General features: G+C 37.4%; 1 protein-coding gene across 1 annotated transcript; it reads right to left on the bottom strand.

The window, feature by feature from the left end:
• Nucleotides 1-208: 208 nt before the first annotated feature.
• CHIC2 (cysteine rich hydrophobic domain 2) lies at nt 209-26,205 on the bottom strand. Its single transcript, XM_069856030.1, has 6 exons — nt 25,883-26,205; nt 18,931-18,985; nt 18,634-18,789; nt 8,697-8,753; nt 8,471-8,530; nt 209-5,744 (listed from the first exon to the last, which is right to left on the bottom strand). The coding sequence occupies exons 1-6, from the start codon at nt 25,999-26,001 to the stop codon at nt 5,694-5,696; spliced, it is 498 nt and encodes a 165-aa protein (XP_069712131.1). The 5' UTR covers nt 26,002-26,205; the 3' UTR covers nt 209-5,693.
• Nucleotides 26,206-26,419: the final 214 nt, after the last annotated feature.

Here is a 26,419-nt window from a genome sequence, read left to right as displayed (position 1 = left end):
AGAAGACTGTTCTGTTCTTGCTGCACAGCTCTCATTAGTGATTCTGTTTTGATCTGGACATTTTGAACTAAGAGATGCTGAGTTTAGAAAGCTTACCTCAAAATCTGCATAACAGCAGAATGGTCTATCAACTAGGGCATAACGAAGATAAATTAACTACACATTTGTTAAAATAAAAGTGCAATAGAAATTAAGACAGTCTACATAATACTGAAATGTATTGCTAGCTTTTATTTAACTTTCATTATTCAATATAATTTCATTCAGTTCAAAACTATTTTCCATCACACTCAGAGAATTACAAACCTAATCCCCAAATTCAAACTTCTGGTTGTTGCTTCTCCTAATTCCTATGTTTCATCTTTTGCCTCACCAAATCTTTCCTATTGGTCTGTTGCATTCTGAGGAGTCAAGAATTTATAATTTTTTCATTAATATAAATATTAATTAAATATTAATGAGCTGAATGAAACAGAAGAATTTTTTAACGTATATATTCCATGAAAAAAATCAAATGTAGTTTGTATAACATGTTATTACTTAGGTGTCATGTAGTGGAGATACACACACCAGCACAGAAGTGTCAACATACAATGTTTCATTGAAGGATTGATCTTTTTAAAACAGTCTGTAATTCAGCCCATGCTGATTGAAACATTTTGACTGTGCAAAAAGATGAAGTTCAAAAATTGAGGAACTGCAGAATACTGTTACCAATAAAATAACTCAAAGGATATCTGTAACAAATGAAGAATAAGTACATGATGCTTTCAGCAGTAATTTTTTTTGCCTCTAGAGTACTTCTCCCCATTAAATTTTTCCACTTCCTTAAGAAGAATGATACTGTTTTCTCATCATACCAGTATTTCCTGATTCACTCAGCCTACGGAGAGAACTTTACAAAGAATAAACACAGGAATTAAGAAGGTAGCACCATGTGAAATAATCACTCTATCTAAATCAGAAAAAGCAACTTAATTTACCCTTATCCAACATACTATATGACATTCAGCAGCCTAATAATACAGGGTTAAAGGGAGCTCACATAGCTGTATACTGCTAACATTCATAATGGTCATGCATATTACAATCAGAAGTTTTCTAGGGTGCCATTTGCAAAGCAAGCCTTCATGCAGATAGGCATTCAGCTCATTAACTCCATTTTCATATTTCCTATTAGTCCCTGAGAAGTTAATATTTCTACTTACAATATGGCTATTAAAGGCATTATAATGATTGCACACTTAGCTGTTTGTGATGGAAATGCAATGTGGCTTTAGGTAAAAGTAGCACAGAAATTACAGCAAATTAGCAGTGATGAATACAGAGCTTATTCCTAAAACACTTTATTTTCATAAGCAAGGTTGCTGAAGAGCAACATAAAGGATTTTCCTCGTGGATACAAAACTAGCCAGTGCCACTTACCCTTAATAAGTCGCTACAATGAATCCAAGACACGGGCTCAGAGACCTCTCTAATTGAGCATTTCCTTTACATAAAATCATCTGGATTTTTACCTAATGTAGGGTCATCACGATCCTTCTTTTAATTACTCAACAGCAGTGCTGGGAGAACTTAAAAGAATGAGGGATTTTCTTGGCTTAACAAGTCTTTTGCTCTTCAATTAATGTGATCTCTTTAAATTGTTCAGAATTCAAATGGGGGGTTTTTGTGGACAATTTGCATTATTGCCAGCTGCTCAAAAAACATAATCTAGAGCTCCCAAAACAAGGGGACCAATTTAAAATTAAAACTTGGGGGGGGGGTGTGAGGAGAAGGGAATAAAGACAAGTTCTTTTCCTTTGCTTTCTGGCTTCTGAGCCGTTACAGATTGCATGTTAAAGCGCGCACACACGCACACACCCCCCTTATAATTTTCAGGGCTAAATAATGACTTTTAGAGAAAAAAAAACAAACAGAAAACTGATTTTGAAGTAAGCATGTGTCTCAAGAGTATTGCATTTAAACACCAGTCTTAAGATTCACAAAATGTATTGTTTAACAAATAGATGTAAATTACAATCCCTAAATCAAAGTACAGTAAAAAAGTAGTTACAGCCTACTCTACTTCAGTTTGAGTATTATGGGAAATTTTACATTTGCCATGGGAATTTTTTGATTTACATGTATAGTTTATTAGAATTACACTTACTGAGCTATTACAAAAAAAAATTACTGACTTCGGTAAGCTATCTCCATAAATATTTTAATTTCTGGTGGGGTTTGCCAAGCCCAGTATAAACTTCAAATCATAACTATTTAATGACAGATGAGCTCTACAGAGTTCTTCACATGGAGCCAGACAGAAGGCTGTTCCCCTCAAGACTTAGTTCTACCTATCACTAGAAGATTAAAACTAATTTAATTTGATTCTATTACAGTAAGAAAAATAATCTTTATTCACTAAAGGCCACTATCCCTAAAAATAATAATTAGTTTTCACAGGGAGTCATTGATGCCTTTGCAATTAGTTTTTTCAGGCTAAAAGTGAAACAGACGTAATTAGTATCATTTGTTAAATGATTCATATCAAGTGGGTACCTACCTCTCACTATTCAAGGGAATTGGAAACTTAAGATAAAATTATTTGTAGGAATTGCTGAGTTGTAAGAAGCCGGACAAGTTATTATGATGCAATACTTATTTTAGCAAAGAGTAAGCTATGTACTGTAAGTCCTACAACAGCTTCTGGCCTGCTCGACTGTTGCAACTTCATCCTTTGCCAACTGGACAAGAAAAGGTAGTGTATGTCTTCTCACTAGCACGCAAGAATAGATTTAATATTTTAGAAACAACATCAAAGGAAAATCCTGATGACTACTGCGGGCATTAAATAGTTGATTAAATTTCCTGCCATATTCAACTTCTATCGTTGTAATTAATGAATTTAATATGATTGTATGAAAATGTTTTATAACATTCTTACTAGGATAGTATACTGCTTCATCAGGAGAGTAACACTCAAGCAAAACTCATCTACAAATAGATGGTTTCTCAAGTTTCCTGGTTTTATTTTAGTTCAGAGACATGGTTTTAATAAAATATCAGAAATGCCTTAAGAAGCAATTAGTCTGGCCTCTGCACTAAGGGATTTAAATTTTGTTTTGCTGAGCTTCACTTTCAACCCCTATATCAGAATTTCTAGAGAGAAAGTCATAGTTAGAATGCAGAAAAGCCTGCTAACCAAGATAAGTGCAGATGCACCTAAAAATAGACATGATCTTAACCAGCACTACCACTTACGTGGAAGTTTTATTAATGAGATACTCTTTGTAAACCTGTAAGCCGCACTCTATATTCACTGCTCTAGTTTCAACACACATGATGTTCAAATTAGCTTTACTGTAGGAAGGGGTGGGTGCTGCTGGCACAGTAGCTGTGCTGTCACAGAATGTAGTATGGAAAGTTTAGATAGTAAACTGATGTGAATAGCTTGTGTTCAAAGTGGTGCTACTATGAACTCATCACAAGCCACGTCCAACTTACCCTTCCACACTAATGATCTACTGGTGGAAAACTGCATCCATAACAAACCTGTCTATACAGCTAACTGAGAATTTTGGTAATAAAGTCTATGATTCAATATTAATTTTATTGAGAACTGACACTTGAAAAAAAAAAACCAGATATTTCTGGTCATCAGTATTTAACACCAGTTATCAGTTTTGTTCTGCTCCAACCTCTTCTCTGCATCCTGAACCTCCACAACCTCAGCTGCCGCCAATGTTAGGGTTCCCACCTCCCTCGCAGGCTGAAACTTGTCTGAGATTTTAACTAATACTTCGCGTGAGAGGAGGAGTGCTGCAGACCTGGATTTGAACTACACAAGAGGCTGAAATTTAGAGAAATTAGAACCAGTTACTTTGGAGAGAAACCATCGTGGGACCCAGCAGACTGGCAGCACAAAACTAGAATTTGTTAATAAAAAATCATATTTCATCAAGTCAAAGAAACACACTTGTAGGCTTGCATGAAAATCATAGCTGAGCTATTTTCAAACTAAAAAGCAGGAATCCACAGACAAAAGCTGAACAAAGGATGAGTTTAGGCAACAGATACAGAAGGCTTAGATTTAAGAAAACTTAAAACTTTCCAGACCACTCCCACTGTCAACAATTAAAGAACATAATACTCACTAGAGAATATTTTACAGAGAATAAGTATTTTGAAGACATAGAAAAATAGTTCACAGCATCAAGGTACCTGTAATATATTACCTTGAAATAAAACTTGTATTTAAAAGATTAAAAAGAGAAGATTATTCTTGTAGTGGTATCAACTTTTCATTCATACAAATATTAAGCAGAGCATATCTGTTTTTTTCATATATTCACATTATTGCTTGCTACCACAACTGTACAAGGAACATATTCTTAACTTATATTAATGTTCATGTACAGTATTTTTAGATACCTAAAGCAAATTTAAAAATATGATTGAGTTGCAATTAAAAAAACCCTATGTGTGAAGATATGTACAAATAAGATAAAAGTAGAAGAAATTAAATACAACTGGCCTGACCCAAGAATACATCATATATCCAGTTAAAAAAAGTTTTATACTTGTGCAGAAAATAAGCTTTGTAAACAAAAATGAGAAGAAGCAAGGGTGCAATAAATAACTAAGACATTTAAACTTATGCTGTTGCCCAGTGTACCTTGCTTTGATTATTTTTAATACACAGCAGTTGCATTTGCATCTGGAAATGAACTGTTCGAGCTTTCTTCAATGACTTTTTTCTGCTTACGTGGCTTTACAACAAAACAGATAAAACCCTGAAAGGTCCTCTTGGACAGTAAGTTTAGTAAAACAAGCCTTTCTGCACCTCTGTGTACATGATCTGGTAAACAACAGGAATAAAGCTGATGTATGGCATTAGCCTGAATTATAACATCAAGATTATTAACTGAAATATTAATATATCCTTCGTGATCTTGAGTTCTACTAACCAGATGCATGCAATTCTCTGACCAACTCTTGTAGTCTTAGTAAAATAAATTGATTTTGCTGCCTTTTTTTTTTTAAAACCTTTTAATTAGAACCTTTTCAGAACCAGCTGACAGGACTTCCTCAGGAAAAGCAGAGATTGCTACTAATGCAATGGCATTTGTGTTCCAAAAAGAACTTTATCTCCTTTTGCTGGAGGGGGCTAGCCAATATCTCAAAAAGAAATAAAAATATTTGCAATTGACTAGTCACTGACAACAGTTTAGGAAGATCTTAGAAGGTACTTCACCATGTAAATGAATGATTAAAAGGATTTGCACGATGTCAATCAGTCGTGTCATTTTGGGATAAAAAAATACCTGCTCACATGTATACCATTTTCAGCTGTGTATTTATAGTAATATATATGTACACACACGCGCACACGTAAAGAAGACTCTTTGAAAAATCAAAATACATTAATAAACAGAAGTAGTAAAAGTAACAATAACTTAAGTAGTAGTTAACATTTGCATGAAATGACTTCGCAAAGTTTGACCAAATGCACTTAGAACATGCTCTTATTAAAAAAAAGAACCAAAACTAACAAAATGGAACAAGAAAAAAAAAAAAAACCAACCAAACAAAGAATGAAAACACCACAAGATTCTGTAGAACCAATGCTATGTCACCACCAGGAGAGCACCAAGCAAGGCACCATCGGAAAGACAACATACTTGAATAAGTCTCTATAAATAAATCAAATGCTAATCTGGTCGAAAAATCGGTGTCTTTGGTAAAAATTCTATAAGGATGACCTGTATAAAAAGAAAACAAAGATATATTAAATGGAAGATGGCAGCAATCCTATTATCTTTTTCATCCAAAGATCACAGTGCTTTTCTTAGTTAGGAGACAATTAGAAAAAGTCATGTTTGATATAATCGTTTGGGGCTAGAAAAACAAAACTCAAATAATCTAATTCAATTAGAAAAGTTCGCCTACCAATACTTAACACATTTAAACAAACGAAATGAGCTACCACATGCTTATTCTTTGACATAATTAATTTACTTTATTAGGAAAAAAATATGAAATTCACTTCAAAATTGTTTCCATGTAATACAAGATTCTAAATCAAATTTATGGTTGAAAACTTGTACAGAAAATTGTATCAACCTTTGCAAAGTTCCCTATCTAACAAGTAGCTAACACGAAACTTGACTAACGCTTTTGCATGATTATTCTTATTGTCCCAATTCAAATTTAAACTATGTGTTTTGCTCCAGAACAAAATGCAATTATTTATCTTACTTTAAATAGAAAGCTTAAAGAAAACGTTCACTTGTGCATTTTCTTTCTTCAGAGAGACAGTCATAATACAGCAGCATCATTATGTTCATAAACAAATAAATGCATCTGGTAATACAGCTAAGGACTTTATTTACTTCTAAGGGGAGCTTGCCTTTCTAAGAAGTTAAAGAATTTCTAAATGGTTTTGATTATAAATGAAAACACAACTTGCTTGCTTAAACACTTCCATCTCTGACAGTTTACTGAACATCAGAAAAAAAGTAAGTGATTTTATTTCTATGGCAAACACTAATGAAAATTGATATCAAAATTGGATGTATGTGTTTATTTTTGGAAATATTCAGAAGAGAGTTATTTTCAGAAATTACACAAGCTACTCAAAATCCACTGATCATTGACATGAGTCAACCACTGAATGCTTCAGAGACACCAGGGCTTCTGGTATTCAGGCAAGGTTTCAAAAAGGAAGCAAGAAGTAAAGCTGAAATGCTGTACTTATGCCAAAGGTGTAAGACTACCTCATCTTTGTTTAATTTATTTAACTATTAAGTTAATTTAACATCTACAACAGTGGATTTAGACCCTAAGGTTGGCAAAGCCCAAGTTTTTGGTGCAAGATTCTAATTTAAATCACCTGTTTGAAACAAAATGAGGATAAGTGTTTATTTAAAATGAAATAAACACAACATTAATGGCAGTTTTCAGAGATTAGGGAAATGAATTCACTGAAAATAAGAAAGTGGTAGAAAGTTCGGAAAAAAATTCTCATTAAATATATCCAGAAATAATATATAAGACATCGCACAAATTGAAAATAAAATCTCTGTCCTGTAAACCCACATACCTGTGCTTACATTTTATTCATGTGAACAGGTCAACTGATTTTAAGTTGTATTTAATAGAATGAATGTTCAGCTGTAAGTGTAAGCATTTGCAAACTAGCATTTTACGTATTTTTTTTCCAATTGAATCTGCAAAACACTGGATATGACAATGTTTTCCTGTAGAAAACCAGTATGTTCAGTGAAATACAAAAATCCTTCACTTAGGTGAAGCTCAAGTCTACTTTCTGAAATCTGCTTTATTCCATTTTCATTCTCACTTCATACATCTAAACCAAAAAATTTTGTAGAGTAGATGTTACAAAACGTTTACTTATTCAGTGAACTGACTAGAGTCATTCTGTAAAAAATGCATTTTAAAGATCTTATGCTTCAGGTTAGGAATAAGATCTAATGTAGAACAAGGAGAAAGGGGAAGACTAAAAGAAAAATATTATTTTAATATAATTTCCAACTATTTAATCACTTAAATTTATGTGCATGATTGTTTATTATTTGAAAAATGAAACTAAATACCATGTAATGAAAGATCACAGATAAGTTAAAACTAATACAGCAGATACTTCTCAGAGGCTAATCTTTATTTTTAAAAAGTTAACCCTTCTTATCCCCTACTTCCTAAAAAATTAATAGAAATTACACAAATTCTAATGTTCCTTACATTTTAGCAGCTTAATTTCTTCCTATTCTTTGTACCTCCAAGACATTTTGAAAATGGAAATAAAAATAACACTGAAAAAGAGTGAGGAGGTTGCAAACTACACAAACTGAAATCCCACACTGGACATAATTCATTTCAAATCACATGTAACTTCTCACTGTATGTGTATAGGAAAGGCTTAGGAGTCTCAGCCAAAGACTGAAGTAAGTTAAAACTCCAGAGACTGCCTTAAAAATATTTCAGTGACACCAATTGGAGATAAAGATACTTTCAAAAGAGTTGAGGTAAGGGGCAGTTAAAATTTAAAAAGGCTAAATGTTTCGTAAGCTCCAACAGTTTAGCTGAAAGGTCTTCTTCCATACTTTTAGACTCGATTAGCATTATATAAAACACCCATATCTGACTTACTGCGTAACCAAAGTTGTGGTTATTCTTTATACAGCATCTAAAATTTCACACTCCATCAGCACATGTTCAAGCTATTTTATCTTGGCAATTAATTTATTATTTTTCAGAACACAGTGAAGCCTTGTTTTCAAGTCATTCATAACTTTATAAATCAGTCCTGCACATGAAACCATGCATCTGTGAACCGTAGAAAATCCTTGCACTCAGGCGATTAAGCTTCTGACACCTTTACTGATTAATAATCATGAAAAGAATAAGATCAGAAGCAAAATAAATGATCATTTAATAGAGAAACTCACAAAACAGCCCTTTAACTTACATATTCCATCATGTTATTCGTTTCACATTTCCTTTTGCTTAGTCTCCAATGCAAGCACAGCTAGACAAGGAGGAAAGAAAAAGAAGAAAAATGAGCTGTATTTTATTGCAGCACACAGACTAGCCCATTTGTCCACCTTTCATATTTTTCGTTCAACAAAAGCATCTGTTTCCATACTGTGCAATTCAAACTCCAACAGTACGAAGCTGCTCCCTGCGGCACTCACCTTGTGGTATAACCTATTGTTTTCCCATTCTAATAACTTCTCAATCGATCTTCGTGTCTGGAAGACAAATGAGAAAGAATTTTACTCTTGACTGGTTTTAGAAAAACTTTGTTTTGCAGCTGCTTTTGTGTGAAAAGGAGAGAGGTACAGGACAGTGACTGAGTACAGGGTGGTCTGTAGAACTACCAAAACTTCTCTGGTATTAAATAATAACTAGAACAGAAACAACTTTTTATGACACCCAAATACCTATCTTCAACCATTTTGGAACAAAAACTGTTTGTACATATGCTTTCTGATTCTCATAGCAATTAATCACAGAAAATCTGAAGTGATTTAAGTATAAAAGCAGGGACACTGCTCCTCCAGTATCTGTGGTTTAAATGCACTACTTCTTAGAAGCTGGTCATCTAAACTGACAAATGTTGCAAATTATTTTGCAATGCTGTAGTTCAAGCACAATGCTCTAAACAAGAAAACAAATAATTCTGTTACTTTCATATCCAGATTTTGGAGACCAAAAACCAAGTGCAGAAAATAATATTACAGAAAGTAAATTGCACAAATTAATATTACTAAATCTGGGATTTGTATGAAAAGCAAACCCAGTATTTGGGATTCTGAAGCAAAATTTTACTGCCCATGTTGTCCACGGTTGACACTTCAGATAGAGAATCCTGAAAGCTGTTCTGCATAGCTTTTTAAGATTATACATGCTAGTATTAAAGGATATTCCGTGCTATAAAGCTTCACAGCATTCTGAATATAATTATTCAGTTACATTTACATTTGAGAAATACATTCTGACATTTATGGTCATTTGACTGCCAGAATATATACTGCTTAGCTCTAAATGGGATTTGCTACTGACTATGAATAAAAAGAGGATAATTCATGGTGCCAGGTGTTAAGATGAGACCAACAGAGCTGCAGGTGCAAAAGGACGGAGCAATGACAAGGATCAAATAGAACTTAGTGCAGCTGCAGCTTCCTTACAAGGCAGAGAGGGGTGAGGGGGAAGGATAAGAAAGCATCTTGCTGTTATTACCACAACTACTGTAAATGAACCTTAACAATTCAAACTACATGCTGAAACAAGAATGTCTGAGTAAAATAAAAATTAGATAGCAAATTATTAATCTCACACCAAATAGTAACATCTTGGTTTTCAAACATCAGCTTCTTTACAGTTTAATACTGAAGCAGTTGTGGGGAAAACATATCTAAGCATATCCTGCGGTCACATGACTAAAAATTAGATCACTACTGTCTATGAGCAATCATTACACTTAACTTTTATTATATTTAATTTTGAAAAGCACAAGTCAAGGAATTATCAGAAGGTGGATGTGCCAATGACCAGCTTATCACATCAGTTGGGAATTGAGTATTTTGGGAGTTATTGTTATTATTATGTTTTTAAAGACAGTGCCCTTTAACAATAATCAGTAGACCTCACTTGTTTCTTTGTAAAGATAGCCTTTTAGAGTCTGCTCTCCTTTTAAATGAAAATAGGGCAGCAGTTATGGTCACACTTTTGTTAATTTAGTTGCCAGTCAGCTCCAAATCAAAAGAAAATAAGGCTGCAGAGCGTAATTAACATTCAGTTCAGTCGTTTTGTCCCTTGTCTAGCCCCCAAGCTTTGTTAAAATTGCCATCTGAATGCTGAAGGCTGTAGGGAAATCGATTTGATTCTAATCGCACCATGAAAAGAACATGATCTAACTGCTTTCAGCCCTCCGTAAATCTGTACTAGGTCTTTAGCACAATGCAACTTCCAATTTAAAAAGCACTGAATGTCTCGTCAATGACTTTGTGAAGAAAAAAGAACAAGGAGCAGACATAAAAATTCCAATAGTTGTTTAAGCATTAAAGTTCATTTGCATCACAGCAAACCTGAAAAGGGCTGACCTCTCAAACCGCCTCTCAGGTCTATGAAGTTGTAGCCTTGACAAGCTCACATTGACAGAGCTCATTGACTCTGAAAGGCTACTCTATCAATGGTGAAAAATGGCAATAGGTTCTACTCTGAGCAGGCATCTGCCTGCCCACCCGCTGCTAAACCAATGGCAAAACCGATTCAAAACCTGAATCTACCTTGTAATCTTCCTTTCCAGGACCTTTTAATAATAGATTAAGATCACTATACAATTTAATTTCATTGTTTGCCCCAAAGAGTGTGAAAAACATCCAAGCTTTTCAAATTCAAAAAAAATTACATACATATTACAATACATACACATAAATAAGAAATTGATAGGTAGTTATGTTCCATTAATTGGTTTGTTTAAACAAGAAGCCAGTTTAAAGTCATTTGACTAGCGTGAGATAAAAACACATGCAGCCTGGAAACCACAATTATTTATGTTCCCAGAGCCTTAAATACAATCCTTCCTGTAGTACAATTTGGAATAGTCATAGCTCCCAAATCATGCCATATTACCAATACAGACATGTTAATGAATATTAGACTGTAAAATATTCCTGCAAACCCCAGAACCTGGAATAAAAAGAAATTAATTAAACAGCATCACACAATTCACTATAGTAAGTTTTCTTCCTACTTGACAGGTGAAAAAAAGCACTTGCACGTGCAGCTTAATTAATCACTGCTCTTGACATCTCAATGATTTACAGTGAGGAGCAGGTGAGGATATACAAAACCAGAAAGGAACACTTCATTTGAGTGTAGCATTTCCAGCACACTAGGATGACAAGTTTATATATTCTATCAATGGTGTACAGAAAAACCCATACAGCAAATTATTTGTTAGCCACAACAAAAGCACAAATTAAGTGGAAGAGAGACTTGCTTATTAGGAAGATTTAATACTATCCAGCTTTTAAAATTTTTTTGCTTAAAAAACCCAATCCAATATTTGAGCAAAGCCAAAACTGCAATCCAAGTGCTTTTTAGCATAGCGATGATGAGAAAGTATGTTTTGTAACACACTCCATGAAAAAAGCAGTCTTCAATGTTATCTACATAATTTTGTTAAATACAACTCTTCAATCAACAGTCTAGATGCAATGTTAAATGAAACATTCCTGTGAAATAATTGATTCTTTAAAGACATTCATGTTTGACAGTGTCTTTTGAAAAATCAGACTACTAAAAAAAGCCCAACTCAGAATACATTTTCACCAATGCTTACTGCTCCCAATTAAGTAAAATAAAGTTTTGCCCTTAAACATGGAATACAAAAAACAAGACGACTAAATACGAACTTTCCATGCAGAAACAAGGCAGTATTGAATACCTGTGCATTACCTGTATTACCAATTGCAAGACCTTTCTGTTATGCCTTTGCAGTGCCTAGTGAAGTTATCTTTCAATTCCAGATGCAGTTATGATTTGAATAGGAGGCTGTGCAGCCACAGGCCCCCCTTCTTGCACTGCATGACCTGCTGTGCTAAACTGTACTATGGGCCAAAGCCCCCATAACTCCTGTTGTAAATCAGTGTATGACTGGTACCATGTTAAACAAAAGGATCGTAAGTGAGTCCCAAAACAGTGCTAATTTGAGCACCTCCCTTTGTCTTTATTTAAGTGGAGAAACAACGTGGAGGGTAACAACACAATGCTCCATTATCAATTTATTCAGTTTTCTGGGAACAACAGAAAAATCTCACATGCAAACATGCATTTTATCTTTTGACTTCTCATATGAAAACTCCAAAATATATGTAAATGTAGCGCAACATTAGTCCAATAAATGTTATGTGGACACTTTCCAATACGCTTTATAAAACTTTACCACAATCAAAAAACCAAGCCCTCATAATTTAACAAATTTTGAATATTACCCTGAAGAATACACTTTATGCTCAAATCTTCAATGAGATCAATTTAAGCAGATTTTTGTTGATGCTCATATAGCCAGAATTTGTAGCACACCCTGCCAAAGAAAGGTGAAGGATCCCTATGTGACGTCTGAACTACACTATCTCTGTTCAAAGAGAGAAGTGATGGAAGCAGGAATTTCTGTTCTTTCACCAAAAATTTACCTGACTACAAAATTGCAGTGTTTTCAGCACAAACAATTAAATAAAAAGTTATCTTCTAAAGGAGTCACACAAGTTTAGTTTCAACACACCAGCACATTCTCAGGTCAATTTTGTTTCCCATATTTGTGCCACGAAAATGCCCAAGCTGTACTTGGAACTTGCATAACTGAATTACGTATCTGTGCTGAGAAAGTCCCTGCCTTGAATACTGTATCACAAATACATCCTTTATAAACTGTAAAGTTGCAAGATTCCCATCTTACTGAGGAATACTCATCTGTGAAGGGCAACAATGACAAAGGTGAAACCTGAGTTGATTTCAGATCCTGACATCCTAGACTCAACCACATAGGCGTATCTTGCATTATTTTTCCTAACAGGAGTTAGGATGTTTCCTACTAGAGACTATCGTAAGGGTGCTCATCTCAGAAACCACTGCAGTGCCTATGCAAGAAATTCAGTGAAACCCACACCACACAGATTGAAGACTAACTGGAAATAAACATAACATTCTGGTGCTTTCTGTAAGATCTTGATGGCCTTGTCCAACAGGATTACTGTTGCTGCATCTTGTCTTACCTTACAGATGATTCTGAAAAGAAAGTAAACACAGACCAAAGCACAGATCAAAGCTCCTGATCAGGCAAAGAAAAATATAATCAGCAGAATTCTGGAGCAGAAGAACTGACAACAAGTTGACCTCAGAAAACTTCTCATTCTAAGACACAACTGTGAGGGTATTGCCCCATATCCTCACATGATCCATAAAGTGACCTAATTTGTATGCGTCTCAACCCTGGGTTGGTACATCACGGAGAGATGAATTTAAAGCTTAATAAATCAAATCAAACCAACTGCTTTCTGGGTAGTTATCTTCCACCACATTGTCTGCTGATATAGAGGAAAGCAGAAAGTAGCAGTGATGTTTCTTGAACTACCTTTGTTGTTGTTAAATACAAAGTTAATCTATTTATACATATGCTTGAGTTACCAAAAGTGTTCCAGTTACACAGAAAACAATGTTTTACCCTGGTTTGTTTAATAAAGCGAAAAAGTGAATACATCCCAGAGCATAACTACTTTGAGAAAAAGTAAGAGAAGAGGTACAGAAGCATCATTACGTCACAGTTGCTAGCAACCCATTCTAGCTTTATGTTTGGTCTATAGTATAAGAGTCTAGCAAGTTGTTCAGTGAAGATCTTTCTATTTATTTCATCATAAGAATTTAAGATAATTTTCATTCTTTCCTCAACAGTATGTGCATACGCTCCATCTTTCACATCATCTACAAGTTGCTGAAGACAGAATCCTAAACAAGACACTTCTTAACCCGATTTCCAAATCCGACAACTAGCTATAACCTTTTTAGCATGCTCTTTCAAAATAGCTGTATATGAATTTCAACTAGCTCATGTGGTGAGTTTGGTTATTTTTTTCAGAAACATGTCAAACTGGACATAAAAAACAATACAAAAAGCATTATTAAAATCAAACCACTGCATAATGTGTGGCTCCGTCTATATACCTTGGCCATCACAAAGTAAAAGACATTACAATACAGAAATGTTAATCCTACATGTGTTATTTTTATTAATATCGAATGTTCAGTGATATCTTTCTAATTACAAATGCAATTAAAGGTAAAAAAGCATTTTAAATATTCCTTACAGAAACCAAAGGTATATTCTGCATTTAAGACTAATCTAAAACCTATTATTATGAATACATGAAATTACAAATTTAACTTTGGAATGCATATTTTTTAAATACTAAAGGACTTAAAATTAACCTATAAAGAAACAAACTAATATTTTGTGATTTACTTACATTTGTAAGTATTCTTCAAGCCAACCTTATTACTTTCCAGACTAAAAAGACTCAGCAGAACTACCTGCTCCCACACCGTGTTATGCACCAACTCATCACTCTATCATGTAGGAAAACACATGAAAGGCTGATAAACCTTTACAGGGTGCTGTAAAGGAAATAAAATCTGATTTCAAAGATAGAAAATAAATTAATAATCACAAAGCTATGCACATGATGATATCTTATTTATTGTGCTCTACAAGCTTTGCCACTTCAAGTTCAGTACATGGAGGAATTAGTGACTCTTCTGACCAAATATATAGTGAATAATTTTAAATGAAAAATATATCAGGTCAGAATCTTCCAACTCATTTAAAGTTTTCATTTATAGCTAATATTAAAAAAAAAATGTTTTTCAGTACCCCTGAATGTATTTTAATTTTGGTCATGAATACATATTTGACACATACAAGCCCTATGTTAATTAAGTTCTACTAAACGGACTAGAGCTACTGTAGACAACATGTGTTCTGGTTAGGATAAACATACTGCATATACTATAATTTTAAAGATCCTTACAAACAGAATTACAATTAAATTGTCACAACACAGATGCCAAAACTGAGCCAGTTTCATTTTTACGTAATTGGCTTGAGGAACTGCTTGGAAAAACATTACAGTATTAGAGTATCTCCACTGCCAAGTCCCTGACATTAAGCAGAGGAGGAAATACATATTTCCTTCAGTTTTGAAAATAAATGTAATGTATTCATAGCTTCAATAAACTGAGCTAATGTATTTTAACATCAGTGTCATCCAGTAACAAGCAAGACTACTGTATGTAAGAAAATTCATTATAGCTCCTCCACCACATATTTAATTTAATCAATACTTTGGAAGTTGTAAAGAGCACGGTAGATTGATTCAGCCTCATTAAAACAGGCTTAACTGATCATTCTGAGAAAAATTACTCTTCTGCATTCATAGAATCGCTAGGTTGGAAAAGATCTTTAAGATCATCAAGCCCAGCCGTACCTGTCCACCACTAAATCATATCCCTAAGCAAGTATTGAAAATAAGCAATTGTATAGTCAAAGTTGTTGTTTCATTTAATGAAATCCTTAACTTGAGAATAAGCTTACTGTGTATGCAATTCAATAAAACATTCGTTAATCTTATTTCAGCAGAATAGGGCAAAGATGAAGGCTGGTATATTTTTATTGTGCAATTAAAACATGTTCTATACAAATTTCAGTTCTACATAGGAACACTCCCGTCCTACTTCCAGAAATCATACTTTCTAGTTATATGGTCTTAGGAGTCTTTTGTGAGCGCTGCAGCAAAGGATGTACTACAGGCCAGTTCTAAGTAACTGTCCTCTCACTCGGAATCACTTGAGACAGGGCCAAATTAACAAAGTTCTCTGGGCAACACTTCTCAGACAAGTGTAGGTACTGTAAAATAAGCAACCTTTTATTTATTGTTCATTTGTTATAACTATTTTGCAATTTGTGCGTCTGTGGGTATCTAAAAGTTGAAGGGAAGAAACAGGCAAATGTCATCCTGGAACCTTGTTTTCTCAAGAAGTGAATCCTGGCTGTTGTGACTATATCCAGGGCTGGCCAGCGAAAGCTGATCTGAAGAAGTCAAAGCACGGAAGATCATTTGATCAGCACAACCCTCTTCTAAGACAAAGTAAAGTCAGACACTAGCAATATCAGAGTTCAAAGTGATTACTTCACATTGAATATATTAGTATGCTACATGTCAGCAGAACACTAGTTTGTGGCAGTAGCAGCAAACCAAAATAGTCTAGGGAAATAACTTTTTTTTTTTCAGTGGAAGAACATGAAAGTGCCTCTTGCCATAGTTCTGATGGAATCTATTGAGCAAATTACAGATTGGAACCTAGATAAATCAGGCTGTATTTACAAGCGTTGTCAATTTGCTGAGCAGCTCCAGGTAATTCAAATCATGCACTGCCTCTCACTTCCCCACTTCCAGGAAAACAGATACAATTTGTTTCCCACACTTGTCATAGCACTTGGACATAAACTGGTGGAAAGTCCTGCATAAAAGACAAACCCCACAAGCTTGAAAATGCAATTCAGTACTGAGATCCTAAATGGTACAAAACATATAATTCCAGGTAACATGGACTTAAAGGATCAAAATCACTTTGTACTTTCCTGATCTAAGTCTACCAAGAACTAAAGTTGAATCCACCCACACCTATAGAAGCAACTCAAGTGGCAGTAACTTTTCACTGCTTTTCTACAAGTAGTAGCCCTGACTAGCGAATAATTACAAATTCTTTGTCTTGTTTCCTGTACCGGAATTTGCAAAAATGTCCTTGAAAATAGTCCACAGCTTTCCTTCCCCTACCAGAAAAAGTCTCTCTCATCCAGGTCCAGGATTAAGAGTCATAGTTTGGCAAAGCATTCTTGTCTCTTTTAGCTTGTCTTTAAGAATACAAGCTAATTAATTATTCTCTGTATCATACTCTCTAGATGTCAAGCACACACCAAGTTCTGCGTTCTCTGTCTGACAGACAACTCTCTAAGCAGGCATCCATTTGCTGAGCTGCTGACATGGACAGACGATGTTGTCACGAGATCTGAAGTCTCCAGATTGACATACTGCCTAAACACAGGTATTAAGTGCCATCACTGTCTAGTGCCACTGTACACGAGATACTGTGCTTAGGCAGCTGTGTCCTAACCTCCATTTCACTAATGCTCCACCTTTCACTAAAGCCTGAGCATAACTCACCCAATGTTAAGTGCAGGAGAAGGTGTGAAGGTCTTTAAATGTCTCCTCCTACCAGCTTTAACAGGAAAAATGAAACATTTACTGACAGTTTGGGCCATACCTCCAGAATGACTTCCAGAACTTCAGCTCCAGGTTTCTGTCCTTGCCCCTGCTGTTCATTCTCTTCCTGTGACTCCTCTGTATTTATATAGTCCGTATATTCCAGAAGCAGCCACACCACCAACCTCTTTCCAGCCTCCTCTGAACAGAGTATCCATGTACTTTTTATTCAGATCTCAGCTTTTGGAAGGGAGCTTACCTTAACTCCTAACCCACACAAACTTACTTCTTCAACTGTTGCTTCACCAGGTTCCCACACAGAACCTCAAACTCTGTTTTCTGGCCCCAGAGGCTACATGCCCTTGACTTTTTTTCTGGCTTTGTTTAACAACATACAAGAAGTTGATTATTTGTGACTTCTGATAATAGATTAAATGGCCTTAATATAGAAGATGATGGCTTGTGGCATCAGCCCCTACTATGCTACATTCTGCTACCATTTCCTGCTACAACACCACATTATATAAGAAAAACAGGCCAAGCTGAAGAGCACCAGAAGCTTTCTCCTTTAGTAGTTAGAAGACACAAAGGCCTTGCCATAAAACGGAAAGATGAACAGTACTAATAGGAGAAGATGGAGAGGCATGGAGACTTCTTGCAAAGTAGCAAAATAGGACTAACCAAAGCCAATTTTTACACACATGAAAAGAGAAGAGATGGGATGGTAGCCTAATATACTGCACCGAGGAAAGGGACGTGAAAAACAGGCACATGCAATGAGCTTCCATTGTGAAAAATACACTAAGTGCCAAATGCACACAGACAAACCACTACTTTCTAGTTATTAATGTAAATAATATTTGGGAGGAAATTTTCAAAATGAAAAATCAATTATTGTTCCCTAAAAACCTGCCTTTTTAAACAAAGGCATGCCTATCTGGGTCACAGTTTAATCTGACGCTCCTCAAAACAAATTGCCAAATTCTGATAATCCCAAACAGTGTACCACAGAGAAGGTGTAGCTTTTAAGGCAGCACATTGAAAGTTAATTCAATAATAATAGGTGCTGTACAGTACATGACTCTTGCAGAGCCATTCAGCTATACCACCATTACTGAGTTATAAGTTCAAAATTCCAACTGATGTCTGTTGTAACTTTAACTAGTATGACAGACAATACAAAATGTATGAAATCAAACTGATTTAAGTGCTACCATACAGGTTTTAATGGTGGGGAAGATATAAACAGAATGAAAACAAACCCTGTACAATTACAGCTATCAAAAATCATAAGAATAGTTCAACTTACTCTTTTACTGAGGCAGATAACTGGCCACATACTACAACCTAAAGTGCAGCAGCAGCAAAGGCATCCACAAAGTAGCCATCGTACATTAACTGGAAGGTTCTTCTTAAGACAACTGTTAACTCGACTGATGCTGGCTTTAAATTCTTCAGGTGCAACCTACAAGGGAGAAAAGAAAAGAAAAAAAAAACTAGCACCACAACACTGCGCTTTATTTCCTTTAGAATGGACTGCAGCTCCAACCCTTGTTTTTGTAATAAAAACAACTCTAATTCCAAAGTCTTATATACAGATACTCGCCTTTCCAGTTAAAGATGAAGGAAATTCTGCTTCAAATTTGTTGCTTAGTCCAAACCTGCAAAAACAAAATAAAGATCATATCGTAATTATCAATAATTCAAATCAATGCCACAATTTGCAAGCACCTCACAACACTCTCAGGGTTCATATCGGAAAGGTATTCATTTCAAGAAAAGACAGTTGCTATGAAAAGTAATTCCTCAAACTATCCTAACAAACAAGAGTACATCACTGTACAGTTTGAAATCCACGTTGCTTACAGTCTCTTAAAGTTTTGTTGATACTATTGACTCTTCTCCAAACTCAGCAAAATCTTTATAAGCAATAACAGCAAGTTTGAAAAGTGAGAAGAAGCACTTAAGGGGGGAGAGGAAGTAAATTATTGCTACAGTTTGAATTGCCACCCCTTCCTACCCTTTCCCCCCTCCACCAACCTGTACAGTTCTGTCCTGAAGAAAAGCTCATCCAGTGCTATTCCGCTCAGGCCATGCAAAATAAGTGCTCTAAGTATAATCAGTACCAACTTGTTTATTCAAAAAAAAAGAGGACACCAGTAAGTTTCAGAACACAAAATACTACCTAACAAAACATTATTTAAATGATAACTAATTTGAAAGAAACATACCAATTGCAAATGTAAAGCTATGAAAGAGTCTGAGATGGAATGAAGTTACTAACAGTTCTGGGTTTCAGAAGATCTAAAGATCGGAAGTTTCACCCTGTCTATTAAAAAAAATGGTTTATATCTTACAGTTGGCTGGTTGGGTTCAGGAATGGATAAATATCAAAGAAAATGTGAATATTCTCTGGCACCCAGTCTGGGATATAACTTCTAATAGCAACTATACAATCTAAGAAAGCCATTAATAAAACAGTATGGCTACTAATTTGGTAAAGAGCAGTGTAAAATTTCATTTGTCATTAATAAACTTCAGAATGTAAACGAAACGAGTCTTACTACCGCATACAACAAAACACCATAAATCAGAAATTAAACTGCTCAAGACTTAAATATTGGCAGCAAGATCTCTCTCGCACAGCTCAGTAGTGTGCACAAAATCTTACCTGAGCCTTTTCAGTTGAAGAATTTAAAGACCTAATTTGCTTTGACAGTATGTTTATTGAGCAGCTAAGCATTTCTCAGGGTTCGTTTATGTTTTCTTACTGAACTGAATGATCTGGATGCCAATGGAAAACAACTTTGTGCAAGTACTCAGATGAGCAATTAAGTGCTGTACCAATGGTGGAAAGACCTCAGAAAACCCAGTGGACATAAGGTGGCAGATGAGTTTCTGCATAGATAAATAAGAGGAGATGATTTCTTGGGAAAGCTAAACTATGCATACGTGATTACACTACATGAGTACCCTGACAGACACTAAAGGAAAGACTATGCTGAAGTGCACATCATCTAACACAACTGGAGATGTCAGAAAGGAGAACAGACACTGGGAACAGACAGACATGCACACAACCCATAAGTAGCAATGCCTGTTGCCACAGTTTGCAAACAGATGCTGAGCTAGGCAGCTTATGAATTTGATGCTGTAGGTGATTCTTAAATATCACCTTGAGGAAAAGTAAATAAGTCATTTCCCTATCATTCACTGCAGGCAGCAGAATCACAGAAACACAGAATGATTTGGAAAGACTGTCAAAGATCACCTAGTCCAAGCCCCTGTTGCTAGATCACGTTGCTGAAAGCCCTGTCTAATTGGACCTTGAACACTTCCAACAATGTAGCATCCACTTCTCTGGGCCACCTGTACAGTGAGAATGGTGAGGCACTGGTAAGAAATATCTTCTTTATATGCAACCTCAGTCTACACTCTTTCTGTTGAAAATCATTGTCCCTTGTCCTGTCACTACAAGGCCTGGTAAAAAGTCTTTCTCCATCTTTCCTATAAGCCTCCACCATATATTGAAAGACTGCAATAAGGTTTCCACAAAGACCCTACACATAAGTTACCCAGCATATTTGAGTATTTGTCATTTGAATAATAGCTCTGCAGCTCCTACAAATCCCTCAAAATCGGTGAAGTAACAAATGAAAATTGTTAACCAGAGAAATATATGGGAAGTTCACCATTTCACACAGAACAAAGAAAACCCACGCTTACTGGTAACATACCTCTACTATCCAGTTGAATGCTCTGTTGACAGGACTATCCTCCCTTTCCCCAATATCTTGAGTGAAACCAAGTGCTGAGGCAAAAACCATGTAAATGTCAGAAAGAAGTGTCATGCCCTATCAGTTAAGCTACTTAAAATTGCCAGTAGGTTGAAGTGGAAACTAAAGCCTGAAAAAGTCCCTCAGACTCTAACCCTTTCATAAGGAGACAAGCCTGGAAAAGGACTTCAAGATACAAAGCTGCCATCAGATGTCCCAAAACTAAATGGCAATGCCACTTTGCTACATAATTAATTCATCAAATCAGCACCAAAGACCGATGTCTAAAGAGATGTCTCTTCAAAGAATGACCTTCACGTACTTGATGCTTCAATATCCAGAAGATACTCAGTATGAATGGAAATAAATACAAATTTGAACAATAGGGGAGTGGCCAAGTACAAGGATAGTTCAGTCCAAAGCCACTCTTATTTCAAGAACTAAAACAAAGCCTACCCCCAGACTAAGAGATAAGACAGTATTTCAGCTGTCCCTCTCTCCAAATATATGTGAGGGAAGCCCTTTACTCAGAGGCATAAGAATGTAAGTTAAAGGCACAAAGAAGTCTCTGTGCTCTCAGTTAAGCCACAAAAAGGCATAATTGCATAGAAAGCCCTGCTCAGTCTCATTTAGCCCTGCTGAAGTTTGTCTGGTAAGTTAGTAGGACAGAAACAAGGCTTTTTTTCGTGAACCCATGATCCAAAAGTATTCAAATGTTGACAGCTTCATCAAACGCAAGCAAATATCCATGGCAATCACAAAATCCATGCCTGAAGACAACAGTACTTGCAAAGTTCTAGATATCTGAATTTACAAACATTCTGGGGCAGAGCGAGGCACAGAAATCTCTGATCTACACAGTTACACTTCGGAGAAGTTATAAGCAAGTGAGACAGACTCCATACTCACAGCTTGTGGAAATGTTCAATGCATTTGGGGTAGTGAAACTCTAATATAAACACTAACTCAGTCACCTAGCAACATCATTCAGAGCTTTCCATCTTACAGTTTTGTTACCATACGCAGGTAGTAAAAAAGGGAGACTCCACGCATTAAAATCTTTGGCAATTCATTATATAATGTCAGTATTATTACTCTTGACTGCATGCTGCAGTTCAGAAATTAAAAGAATAGAAACACCACAGAACACTACTAAGATACAACAGCAAAAAGACAACTGACCAAAAAAAAAGCAGCAAAAAATCAAACATCGGAAATCAATATTTTGGAAACACATTGCCTCAGACAACTGTCCTCATATAGCACTAGATCTTTTCTGTACCATCCTCCATCTTCAGGGACACGTACTCTTCTCTGCTTGCTCTATGTCCTTCCCATTCTACATCATGTCTTCTCACCTCATGCACGAGTACTTCCTTTAACAGTCTTGGAACCTGAAAAAGTATTTCTTGAATATGACTCAGCTGAGTTCCTGTCCTTTGTGTACAATGGAGAAAGAAATGGTGAGAGGTGGGAACTTAGAAGTATAATAGTATACAGTATAAGACACAGTCAACCTGCAATCTTTCCCTCATCCTGAAGCTCCGATCTTCCTACAACACAAAACTGACACATGCTATCCACTTCCTCTTTGTTCCCTTTCACAGCGACAGTAAACCATTTTTTTCATTGCTGTCAAAGAGGCTCCTTAGTTCCACATGTTCACGACCCTTACAATATTGGAAATCTTAACACTCTCCATCCATAATTCTCACATAGCCCTATTTTCACCTGTATGTCCTTGAAAAAGAGTAAGGCTCAAAAATACATAAGAAGACTTAAGTTTAATAGTAAATAAATTGAGTTGTGTGGAAATATATTTGGGGGGCGGGAGGGGGTGTTCCCTCCAAACAGTTATCTTGCATCAGCACACAATGCACTAAGAAGACAAACAGCACAGAAAGACATTCACTAGCACATCATAATGGCTCTCCATCATTTCAGCACCACAAGACTAGTAAATTCAACTTTACTAGCTAATACAGTGTGACATATGTAAGGCACATGTCTCAAATGGCTGGGAACAAGAAGGCACAGGAAAACAGTCACCAAGAAAAACAATCAGACACCTATCACAAATACTCTCTTTGTGACTCATGTACCTCTCTTTAGATCCTAATATGATTTTAGAAACAAGTAGGAAATACCTTGGACTTTCAATAAAGTTCTAAATAAAGTTCTGTATTTTCTCAGCTTTCAGATTTCTTGCCCACAGAAGAGATTACCTCAAGCAATCAGAGACCAGGACAAACATTACTCCTGATTACGTAGCTATCTCAACTGCTGGTGTGAAAACAGTTTAACTCAGTACTTAAAAAAACACATTAAAAATAAAATGGAGTTTTAGAATTGCACCCAGTATGCTCCAAACAGGGAGCTTAAGATGACAACTTTTAGAGCTAAACAAAAGCCCCAGGTCCCAGAAAGATGTGGTCTTCATATTGGATAATATTTACCTGCTTCCTTTTAATCGTTCTTAACTACTCAGCTTAGAAAGGAGTCTCTCACAATTCTGTTGTCTGTTGGATGAAATCGAGTAATAGTAAATGTCTTTCTGACACTAATCTGTAGTCATGGAAATGACATATTTCAAACTCAACATTATGACTCCTATGTAATATCAGGGAGAATATGACAATAGACTATGAAAAGAGAGCTTCTGTTTAAACACATACACAGTAGAAGCAGTCAGCAACTCTTTAAACTGCAGAGCCAGGGACAGATCAATCCAGTATTTGTTTAACTGCTGATATTTTTCATCAGACCTTCAAAACGCAACCATGCCTGTACACCAGGCAAGACAAGTGAATTATGTATGTAGGACTTGACCAATTCTTTAAAGCCACTAAGTGAATGTTCTAGCAGTGATCTAACTTTTAATAATAAGCTTCTCAATCAATGACAAAAAAAGTTATAGGCTGTAAAAAGGTAAAAGTAGCTGATGGTCTTCAATGAACTGTTCCCACCTGATGTAACAAAGAAAGTAGATGAAGACCAACTGCCTGATTTTGTTCCTATTTCATTGCTCATCCAAAATCTAAAATAATGTTTTTCCGGAAGATTTTAAAGTAATAACAAGCTAGTGACCATTAATGAACAATTAATGAGGCAATTATCCTTCTTCAGCCACAACACCATTACTAGTCACAGACATGCTATGTAAGCTTCCTCACAATTCCAGTAACGGGACTTGATCTTGTCTCACACAACTTAATTTCCAGTATTGGAGAAGAAACAACTCTGTGCCTCCTTTTCAGCACTTGATACTTTCACATTTGCCAATAAGACAACTATCTAACTGTTGTTTTGATCTGTGTACCAGAAACAGCCTAATGCTGCCAGCTTGCTTTCAGAGAAGTCAGTAGATGGTAACAACTTCTGCTCCTAATAAATAGTCATACACTTAACGCTTCAGCTATGCGCTTCCGTTCCACTACAGGGCCTCCTCAGCCTCCTGCCCATTCACGTCCTTCCAGCTCTCCAAACCTCTCTCAGTCTAGGACATCTTATTTCCTGTTTTTAACCAGACAGCAAACAGCACTGTTGTTAGTATTACTTCACATCAAACAAATATTAAAGCAGGAATGTACCAAAGCGCCACAAAAACACTCTAAATTTAACTGCGGATTTCTGGAAAGTATCTGAAATCAGTACAGTTCAGAAGGCTGGGAGCAATATATCACAGTATCTTTGACTTTTATCCTCCTATTTCAAGTCTAGTCCTGCTGAATAGTGATACTAAGAAAAGTCTGCACTGCTGTGTTTTGTCTCTAGGTTGACACTACAGTCTGAAATTGTACATCATAACTGACAACCACAACAGTTCAGTAGAGCAAGCCTGACAGAACTGACTGAAGTAAACCCTCACCTGTCACAGCACTGAGAAGTACTACACTAAATCACCGTCAGAGATACCAAACATTCACAAAACAGAACTCACAGTCACTCCTATGTTACACACAATGAAACAATACATATCAATGACAAATGAAGATGAGTTCACACGTGAAGATGTGATGCACGGACACCTTTTCTTTCTTAGAAGTCCTCAGAGCTATATGAAAGACCACATGTTTAGCCTGGAGGAGAGGAAGCTAAGGGGAGACCTTATTGCTCTCTACAACTACCTGAAAGGAGGTTGTAGAGAGGAGGGTGATGGCCTCTTTTCCCAGGTGGGAACAGGACAAGAGGGAATGGCCTCAAGCTCCACCAGGGGAGGTTCAGGCTGGACATTAGGAAAAAATTTTTTGCAGAAAGGGTCACTGGGCACTGGCAGAGGCTGCCAAGGGAGGTGGTTGAGTCACCTTCCCTGGAGATGTTTAAAGGATGGGTGGACGAGGTGCTGAGGACATGGTTTAGTGATTGATAGGAATGGTTGGACACGATGATCCTGTAGGTCTTTTCCAACCTGGTGATTCTATGATTCCATGTTAAATGGGAGTGGGTACCAGATACATAAACAAACCTAAGCGACAGCCCAGCTGGTCACGCATTGGCACATACCTGTTGTGGAGGAACACGGGCGCCTGGCACCTCGCTTCCTGACAGCTCACCGCTTTAGACAAGCACTTTACGTTCCCCTGCCAGTCACAACCCCGTCAGCCTCGCTTCCCCGGCGCCTCTCTAGAGCCTGCGGCCCGCCGCCAGCCCCAGGCGCACCCCGGGGCCCGCGGAGCCCCCGGCGGCGCCGCAGGAGGGGGGGCGGCCCAGACCCCCGCCCCCCGCCGCCCGGGCCTCCGCCGCCGCCCGCCCCGCCCGCGCAGGCCCCGGCGCGGCCCTTACACGGTGACATGGCCCGAGCCGCGCACCACCACCGGGTCCGGGGAATACTTGAGGAGCTGCTCCTCCAGCGCCCGCTCCTCGTCCTCCTCCTCCTCGTAGATCTCGTCAAAGTCCGCCATGGCCGGGCCCAGGCGGGCGCCGAGAGCGAGAGAGAGCGAGGCGACGCTGCCGCGGGGGTCGGCGAGAGGGGACCGGCGGGGACTCCCCGCTGCCGGGGTGGGGAGCGGGGGGCGAGCGGCTGAGCCGCGGCGAGGAGGCGAAGGCGGCGGCGGCGGCTGCTTCGGCGGCGGCTCCGGGCGAGGAAGCGCCCGTCACCCTCCGCGGGGCGGGGGGGCGGCGAGGGGGCGAGGGGCGGGGCAGGAACAACAACAACAACATCCGGCCGCGGGGCGCGCCCCGCCCACCCGCCGCGCGCCCGCCTCGGCGCCGGGGGTGGGGAAGTGGGGGCGGGGGGGGTGGGGAAGTGGGGGCGGGGGGGGGCGGGAGCGCGTTTCCCGCGCTTCCCGTGCGCGCGCTTCCCGCCTCGGGGCGGCGTGT

Source organism: Phaenicophaeus curvirostris, chromosome 4, assembly GCF_032191515.1.
Source record: "Phaenicophaeus curvirostris isolate KB17595 chromosome 4, BPBGC_Pcur_1.0, whole genome shotgun sequence".
In the NCBI taxonomy this organism is placed as follows: domain Eukaryota; kingdom Metazoa; phylum Chordata; class Aves; order Cuculiformes; family Cuculidae; genus Phaenicophaeus; species Phaenicophaeus curvirostris.
The sequence above is the reverse complement of the archived record's forward strand: the minus strand, read 5'-3'. Positions and strand labels throughout refer to the sequence as shown.

What these genes read in the sequence shown, in the direction of transcription:
- CHIC2 (XM_069856030.1), bottom strand. Translation starts at nt 26,001, where the DNA reads ATGGCGGACTTTGACGAGATCTACGAGGAGGAGGAGGACGAGGAGCGG. An exon ending in CTTCATCTTTAACTGGAAAG is followed by an intron (nt 18,790 to 18,930) that starts GCGAGTATCTGT and finishes TCTCCCTTGTAG; the next exon opens with GTTGCACCTGAAGAATTTAA. An exon ending in ACAATAGGTTATACCACAAG is followed by an intron (nt 8,531 to 8,696) that starts GTGAGTGCCGCA and finishes CTCCTTGTCTAG; the next exon opens with CTGTGCTTGCATTGGAGACT.